This window comes from Lolium rigidum, chromosome 1 (assembly GCF_022539505.1).
Source record: "Lolium rigidum isolate FL_2022 chromosome 1, APGP_CSIRO_Lrig_0.1, whole genome shotgun sequence".
Lineage (NCBI taxonomy): Eukaryota > Viridiplantae > Streptophyta > Magnoliopsida > Poales > Poaceae > Lolium > Lolium rigidum.
The window spans coordinates 325,555,763-325,563,608 of NC_061508.1; the positions used below are offsets into that span (position 1 = coordinate 325,555,763).

At 51.9% G+C, this 7,846-nt stretch overlaps 1 protein-coding gene across 1 annotated transcript; it reads right to left on the minus strand.

The window, feature by feature from the left end:
• Positions 1-171: 171 nt before the first annotated feature.
• Positions 172-2,293, minus strand: LOC124684320 (receptor-like serine/threonine-protein kinase At2g45590). Its single transcript, XM_047218662.1, has one exon. It carries the CDS (start codon positions 2,291-2,293, stop codon positions 278-280), a length of 2,016 nt encoding a protein of 671 aa, XP_047074618.1. The 3' UTR covers positions 172-277.
• Positions 2,294-7,846: the final 5,553 nt, after the last annotated feature.

The following is a 7,846-nucleotide window of genomic DNA, read 5'->3' on the forward strand; positions in this document are numbered from 1 at the left end:
CCTTAAGTTCAGTACTACCAGATCATGTATGAGTAAGCGCCGATGATTGCGCATGTGGGTTATATAAGAGTGGATACAGTTCTTGTCAAACGTGAATCAAGATTGTCATTGCCTTTTTTTTTTCCTCTACGGAGCTTTTTACATAATTAATTATTAGAGTAAGAAAGACATAAGCTAGAAAGTGTACCGGGCAAAAAGATAAACATATATGAAGGTACAAGCCTACAAGGTTAGGTGGTTAACACAACTTTGCATCTAAGCAAGAACCTAAACAAACTCACCGAACTTTCTTCCTGGATTTGTAAGGGAACCCACCAGGTGGGGAAGGTGAGAACTCCAGCGGGAGGTGAGGTGGCTCTCCCTCACCGGAAAGCAATCGGACCAGCTCTTCGCTTGATGGCCGACGAGCAGGAGACCTCTGTATGCAGAGGAGTGCGACGGTGATGCAGAGCAGTGCCTCCTCAAGGTTAACATCTTTCAAGGCCGGATCAACAAGATCAGTTAAGCGGCTCACTCGGGCAAGGTGCTTTGCCCATGATATGAGGCTCGCCTTCTCGAACTCCGACATGGGCGAGGCCGACATTTGCAACGGCCGGCGTCCAGAGATAAGAACCAGTAGCAGGACACCATAGCTATAGATGTCACACCTCTCGGACAGAGGACCGCCGCCGCCGTACTCCGGAGCCACATAGCAGACAGTGCCACGCATGCTCGGCGTGCTGCTCACCGCGCCGCTGCTCTTGGGCACGAAATCCCCGCTCGCCCAATCACGGCTGCTTCTCGCACCATTGACCCACCAGTTGATGCTCCCATTGGCATTGGCATTGGCATTGCCATTGCCGGCGCTGCTGCTGCTTCTTCGGCTCCAGCTCTTCACCATGCTCCACTTGGACGGCGCCTTCCCATCCAAGTCGTCGTCAATATCACGCTCCCACCACTGCAGCCCGGCCTGCTCGCTCCTCGACTTGGCGAGCGCCCGGCGCTTCTGCTTCTTGGCAAGCTCGTCGGTGTACTCCTCGCGCCACCACTCGCGCGCCCTCCGCTTCTGCTTCTTCCTGTCCGCGCCCGGGTTCGCCGCGGCCGCCTCCGCGATCCAATCGTTCTTGGGCCGCTCCTTCTTGATCTCCGACCTTATCCACTCCACCACGTAGTCCTTGACGCCGTGGCTGTTGCCGCCGTTGTCCTGCCGCCACCACCAGTCGCTCCCGGACGCGGCGCGGCCGGCGCGCGAACCGCGGCCGTTCACGCCACTGTCGACGCTGGCCTGGTCGAACCCGGAGGTCGACGCGGCGTCTGTCGGCGACGGCAACGTGAAGCCGCCGCCCGCCTCGTCGTCCTCCGGCGACTTGGGGGCCACATTCCCTTCCGCGTCGACCGTCGTCGTGACGGTGCTCTCGGCCACGACGGAGACGACGTCGTCATCGAGAGGAGTCGGGTCGTCGGCCGTCGCTTCGGCGATGGCGCCGCTCTCGAGCTTGTCGTCCGCCGCGGGGTCGGGGTCGGAGTTGACGCGCGCGAGGCCGAAGTCGGCGAGCCGCGCGCGGAGCCCCGCGTCGAGCAGGACGTTGCTGGGCTTGACGTCGCCGTGCACGACGGGCGGGTCGAGCACGGCGTGGAGGTAGTGGAGCGCGGCGGCGACGTCGCGCGCGACGGCGAGGCGGCGCGGCCACTCGGCCACCAGCTCCGGGCAGCGGCGGCCCAGCAGCGCGTCCTGCAGGGACCCGTTGGGCATCAGGTCGTACACCAGCATCATCCGGCGCGCGCGGCCCTCGCCCCGCCTCGGGGCCGAGTAGGCGAACGGGAGCAGGATGGAGGGGGCGGCGGGGGAGGAGGAGCGGAGGAGGTGGGTGGCGACGGCGATCTCGTTGTGGAACTCGCGCTCGCCCTGGAGCGAGCCCGCGGCGTCCATGACCTTGACGGCGACGGGGCGGCCGCAGCCGGCGCCGCGGCGGGGCGGCGGGAGCGCGCCGCGGAAGACGGGGCCGAAGCCGCCCTGGCCCAGCTTGCCGCCCGCCGCGAAGGCCCCCGTGGCGCGCCGCAGCTTGCGGTACGACAGGCGCTCCAAAGCGCCCTCCTTTGCGTCCTCCTTTGCCGCCGCGCGCCGGTTCCGGCGCCTGCGGAACCAGAGCAGCAGCAGCGCGAGCGCCATCAGCACGGCGAGAAGCGCGCCCGCGGCGGCGGCGAGGACGAGGGCGGTGGGGGGCAGGCGGTGGAGGCGGTGGTGGGGGTGGAGGGCGGTGGGGTGGGAGGATGGGGAGGGGGAGGGGGGAGACGGCAGCTGGCGGGAGGGCATCGGGGGCGATGGCGTAAAGCGGATTGGCTTTCTTCCACCATGAGCGCCAGTGGTGGAGCTCGCGAAGTCTTCGATCGGCCGAATTTTTTTATTGGGGATGGAGGAGGAAGTCTTGGATTGATGCAGATGAGATGAGCTGTCAGTCTCAGCTACCAGCGGGCGGTGCGGTGACGGGCGGAACGGAAGGAGTAGGAGTAGGACGACGACCTGGCTCTCTATGTGCGCTTCGTATGGGGGCCCGTGGAAAATGCCCACTGACGGGATAACGGCCCACATGCGTCCATGGCCCAGTTTGTTATGGCAAAGATGATCTTGAATTTGGCAAAAACAAAAACACTCGATTTGCTCTTTGAAAAAAAAAACGAATATCAGCATTGTGGTACTTGGTTTTTATTTTTATCATGTACTCTTCTCATGATTATTATTAGGTCGACTGGAGTTTTAATTTTTATCGCCACATATATTGTGCGATCGTGAATACGAATTTCAACGATGGGCACAAAGGAGGCGCTAAGCGCCGGATAACAAAAATAAAACATTCCTTCGTGCTGAACAACGACCTCCCAATGCAATTCAACCATATTTTGCATGTTGGCTCAATCTAGCACCAGATAGGCATATTATTTGTTACGGCCTTCGAACCGGTGCATCGCCAATATAGTAAGGATGGATTGTTCACGTTGAACTGTCCAAATTCGTGAGAATGAACATATCTGGCGCAAACTTTAAAGTTTAGCACAATATGAACCATATTTCATAAAGAAATCGAGATATTATCCTTTTGGGTGCCGACGCAAGGGGCGCCGTGCAATGTAAGAATTGACGCTCAACTTCCAAGAGTGTGTCAATTTTGACCATTTTGTAAGCTAGGTTCGAGCGTGTGTGCTCGAAACCATGTGTCCAAGGCCGCTTTTCTAACATAGGCCAGGGTTTCTTCCCCCTCCAAGTAGATATACATGTCTGGTATGTAGACCCAGCTTTTCAATGAAGTATCTTTTCAGAGGTGATCTACACACACAAAAATAAGAAATGTTTGGAAGGAAAAAAATAGTTTTAAAAAGCTTTTTTCGAAGTCAAGATTTTGTTATTTTTGTGTATCCTACAATAAAACATGGAATTATCTAGCAAAACTTTGCATATGTGTAGATAATATGTGTATGCATCCACACACAAAAATTAAACTCTAAAATTCTATTTTTGAGTTTTCTTTAAATACTACCAAAAACATTTGAGCTATGAGCCAAAGCAACTATCTGCTCCAAGTATCTCCAAAGTAACACCTCCGCGGCAACAAGGAACAGAAGAAAGTCTTCCACCCATACTACCAGTAGATTGCAAGAGGGTGACCAACTGACCATGCTTCGGTTCATGGGCTGCTACTCTACCGGTAATAGCAACACGAATACGTTGTGCACTTGCTTAATCAAGGCAGGTCGGGAGATGGTCCAGAAGCAGGTGGGCCGAAGTCCAGAAGGTGCCATTTGAAAACTACTACAAGCCGAGATCTAGTTTAATGGAAAATCTGACGCAAGATTTGCAGGTTCACATGCCGACGGCTCGCGGCACGGTTCGTCGTGAACAAGTATCGTAGCGGACTAATTCCTCTGGCACATGGAAGGAAAATGCAATCTATAAAACGAGACGAGAACACACATGAGCCGTAGCTAGATCCGAGGAAAAGATGAAGAAAATACTTTGCCCATGGTATGTAGTATGTACCTGGTCAGTCAAAGATGGACGCGAGCGCGTGGGATGGAAGCGAAGTGGAGGAAATCCCGCGTGCGTAGGTGGAGGGACTGCCGAGATGAAATGGTTATTTAGAAGGTAAAAGTAGCCTTCTCATTTTTTATTTTCTTTTCTCTAACTAAATAAATCCAATGTGGCAACCACAAGCAAAGGTTGACGTTGCTCTATTGTACATGCCTTTGTACCACAGTAAAAATGTCAAGAGTACATATGAAGAGCGAGAGAGGAGGAGATCCACACACACAAAAAACAATCTAGGTTTTTTCCCCTAGGCGGCGACGCCTCGGTCCGCCCCGCCTCCGCTAGCCTTGGGGCTTTGAAAATGCGGCAGACCACGGCCTCTTGTCGACAGAAGGTCTCAGTTCTTAAGTTTGTGTTTGTCTTTGTAATATTGCCCCTATGTGTGGTTTTGATAATTAATGACAACCCATATGGACTAATGTTTTCATTAAGTTTATATGAAGGAATATTCCATAGGTACTACTTGTACTCCATGTGTTGGATTCAAGTATGGATGCCATGAAGATAAAGATATACCTTGTGTATTGGCATCAAGATCATCGGTTTGAAGATAAATATGTGATATGTTCAACAAGAAGAAAAGAAGATGGAGTTATTATGTGGAACTCAATATTAGCCATGCTCTATCTTATGTGATAAGCAATGAATGATCAAGATCTTGAGAGTTTGATTCCAAGTGAAGAATTCTTTATATACACCTCAAGATACTATGATAGAGTATGAGAAGATACAAGGTTGAGTTGGGCAAGTTCAAGTTGAGCATCTAAGATGATCATATGTTTGAAGCTTGCCGTTCATTTGGTGATAATGGACATGTGAAGATGTGCATCAATGGAGCTTTCCCATCATAGTGTATGGGGGAGCATTTGTGAGTCTTCACGAAGTAACGATGATCAAGTTGAGGCATTCCGGCTTGTGTGGAGCTTGAAGAGCTATCATCAAGATCAAGCGGGATGCGCAAGGCAAAGGTATGGCCTTGCTAGGTTTTCCTTTTACCGGTCTCAAGGTGGTTGTTGGGAGACCGGATTATAGGATAGATAGCCGCACTATCAAAAGGGGCTTTCGGTCGGGTAACTTGATCGCATCGTCTTAGGGAGCTCAATCCTTTCCATACTTTGCATATACCTATTGCATCTTGGTGTTTCTCTATGAGAAGTTCTTGAGCTTGTTGCTAGCTTTACAACAAGCCCAAGTTCATCGAAAACGAAATCTGCATGCATCTTCTATTGCGTTTTCGAGTTTGGACGCCTTCACCGTTTCTTGACGGTGGGAGACTCCCTCTCTAAAAACATCTAAAAATATCCTGTGAGGAGTCTCCATATTTCGAGTCTTTTGTTGGGGTTCTATTCGTCGTTATCTTTCCAACAAAATTGGTTTCATGTCAATCGGGGTCCGGACACAAAAGTTATCACAGTTTTAGTAAAACATGTTTTCCTGCTGACCCGGTTTCTATCCCGGCGTGACCGGCCGTCCGACCGGATGGCCCGGTTCAAACCGGCCCCTGGACCGGTGCCATCCGGACACTATCCGAGTAAGCTTTTCAGCTTGGTCCGGTCACTAGCCCGGTCGACCGGTCTGTGGACCGGATGGCCCGGTCAGTGGCCCGGTCTGACCGGGTCCTGAACCGGACGGCCCGGTCCCAGGCCCGGTTGACCGGCCTCTCCGATGGTTGACTCAGCCCAACTTTTCCCCAACAGTTATATTTGCTCTTGGGCTATAAATAGCCCTTCTTTCACCTAGGGCTGAGTTAGTTCTTCCCCTTTCTTCACCTCCATTGTTGCTCTTGGAAGAACTTGCTTCCCCTCTTGATTCTCCCCATGATTCTTGCCCATTCTTGAGGATTTGAGAGAGGAGATCTAGATCTACAATCCCCACCAATCAATTTCTCCTCTAAGTGAGGGGAACCCTTTGGATCTAGATCTTAGAGTCTTTTGTTGACTTTCCCCATTGTTCTTCCTCTCCAATCTCATCCTAGCATTTGTTGTTCGGGTGGGATTTGAGAGTGAAGGACTTGAACACCTCTAGTGTTCTTGCTTTGCATCATTGCATAGTGTTGAGCTCTCCACCACGATTAGTTCGAGTGAGAGACCATGAGCTTGTTACTCTTGGAGGGAAACCTCCTAGTTGGCTTGGCGGTTGGTGCTCTGGTGATCTCTTTAAGAAGATTGTGAAGAGGCCCGGGCTTCTCCTTCGTGGAGCTTGTGAAGTGGTTGTGGAGCTTGCCATCTCCGGAGCGGAGGAAAAGCTAACCATAAGGAAAGGGCCATTATCCTTCGTGGGTGTGGTTCGGAGAATAGGATGAGCCTTCGTGGCGCGGGAATCCTTCGTGGGACCTCCACTCCTCCAAACGTGACGTACCTTGTTGCAAAGCAAGGGAACACGGGAATACATCCTCGTCTCCGCGTGCCTCGGTTATTTCTATACCCGAGCTTTCTTTCCTTGTGATAGCCATCGTGCTTGAAGTACATATATCTTGCTATCACTTGTGCTACATATATCTTGTGCCTATCTTGCTTAGCTCTAGTTGTTCTTGTTACACTTAGTTGAGCTTAGCATATCTAGGGTTTGTGCTTGTAAACTGAACATTAGTTTAATTCCGCATTCTTACAAGACAAATCCGCAAGAGTTTGTAATTGCCTATTCATCCCCCCCCCCCTCTAGGCGACATTTCGATCTTTCAGTCTTGTTCAGAATGGTGAGGCGGAGCCTATATCCTGAAGTATTTTTTTGAACCAAGGAAGGTCCCCAAGGACCAAGAGACATTGTTTTATTATCGTCGGTGGGTTACAATGTGCAAAGAGGACCTCAAAACAAAACAAAAATACAACCAAGTCCTCTGAAACTTCAAAAAGGACCTTAAATCTAGAAAGAGGGACACAATCTGGTCCTTCTCCACCGCGCAAACGAAGCCTCGAAGCACAACCATCTTCTCCGACACCGGGGACTAAACCACTTGGGTCAGAGCTGATGTTGAACGTTCGGTTGAAGCTGAGGATGGGCCTCCAAAATGGCGCTCTGGCCTAGAGGTTGAAGATGAGTTGACAAAGGCCAACTCGGAGCAGCCGCCATTCAGCTATGAAGATCGGCGAAATAGAGGCGTTGGGTCGACGATGTGCTGCCGATGATGAGCTCCCAAATGTAGTGCCAAAAGTCTTCTTGCCAGTCTTCCTTCCTCCACCATGAAGACCCTCAGAAGAGCAAAAAGACCGGGCCAAATCGCTGGGATCTGGCACAAGAACTAGAGCCTTACTGATATAGGAGATGCATGCGGTGCCTCCCATCCCCGCCTCCGTCTCCAACCAAAGGAACACCACGAGGAAGAAGAACACCGTCCTAGTTCACCGAACTCGGCTCATAAGCACCGGCAAAGCACTTCAGGCAAGGGGCATAGAGCCCAAAACACAAAGGAAACAACCCTTAAAACTTCCACAGTTGTACAGGGTGGGGACCCTCGCCCTACTCGCCGCTGGCCACCGCCGGGGTGGAGAAGGGAGGGGCCGACCGGCCCTAGATCTTGGAACTCGGGGGAGGAGGTGGGTGAGAACAAGAGTGGAGAGGGAGAAGAGGGTGAAATCGGAGTGAGGGCAGTCAGCCTAGTGTTATATCCTGAAGTCGGGATAATGTCCACCATGCCCTATCACCCGTTCCGACGGTGCGCTTAGCTCCGAGAGAGGGCGTGTAGAGTTATCTTCCCGGTGGATCTTCTACGATCCGGTCGGTGTTCGTGTTAGTTGATGTGGTTGCAAGGCTGATGCTTCTGATTTATGGTTATCATATCTAGTATGT

What these genes read in the sequence shown, in the direction of transcription:
- LOC124684320 (XM_047218662.1), bottom strand. Translation starts at nt 2,293, where the DNA reads ATGCCCTCCCGCCAGCTGCCGTCTCCCCCCTCCCCCTCCCCATCCTCC.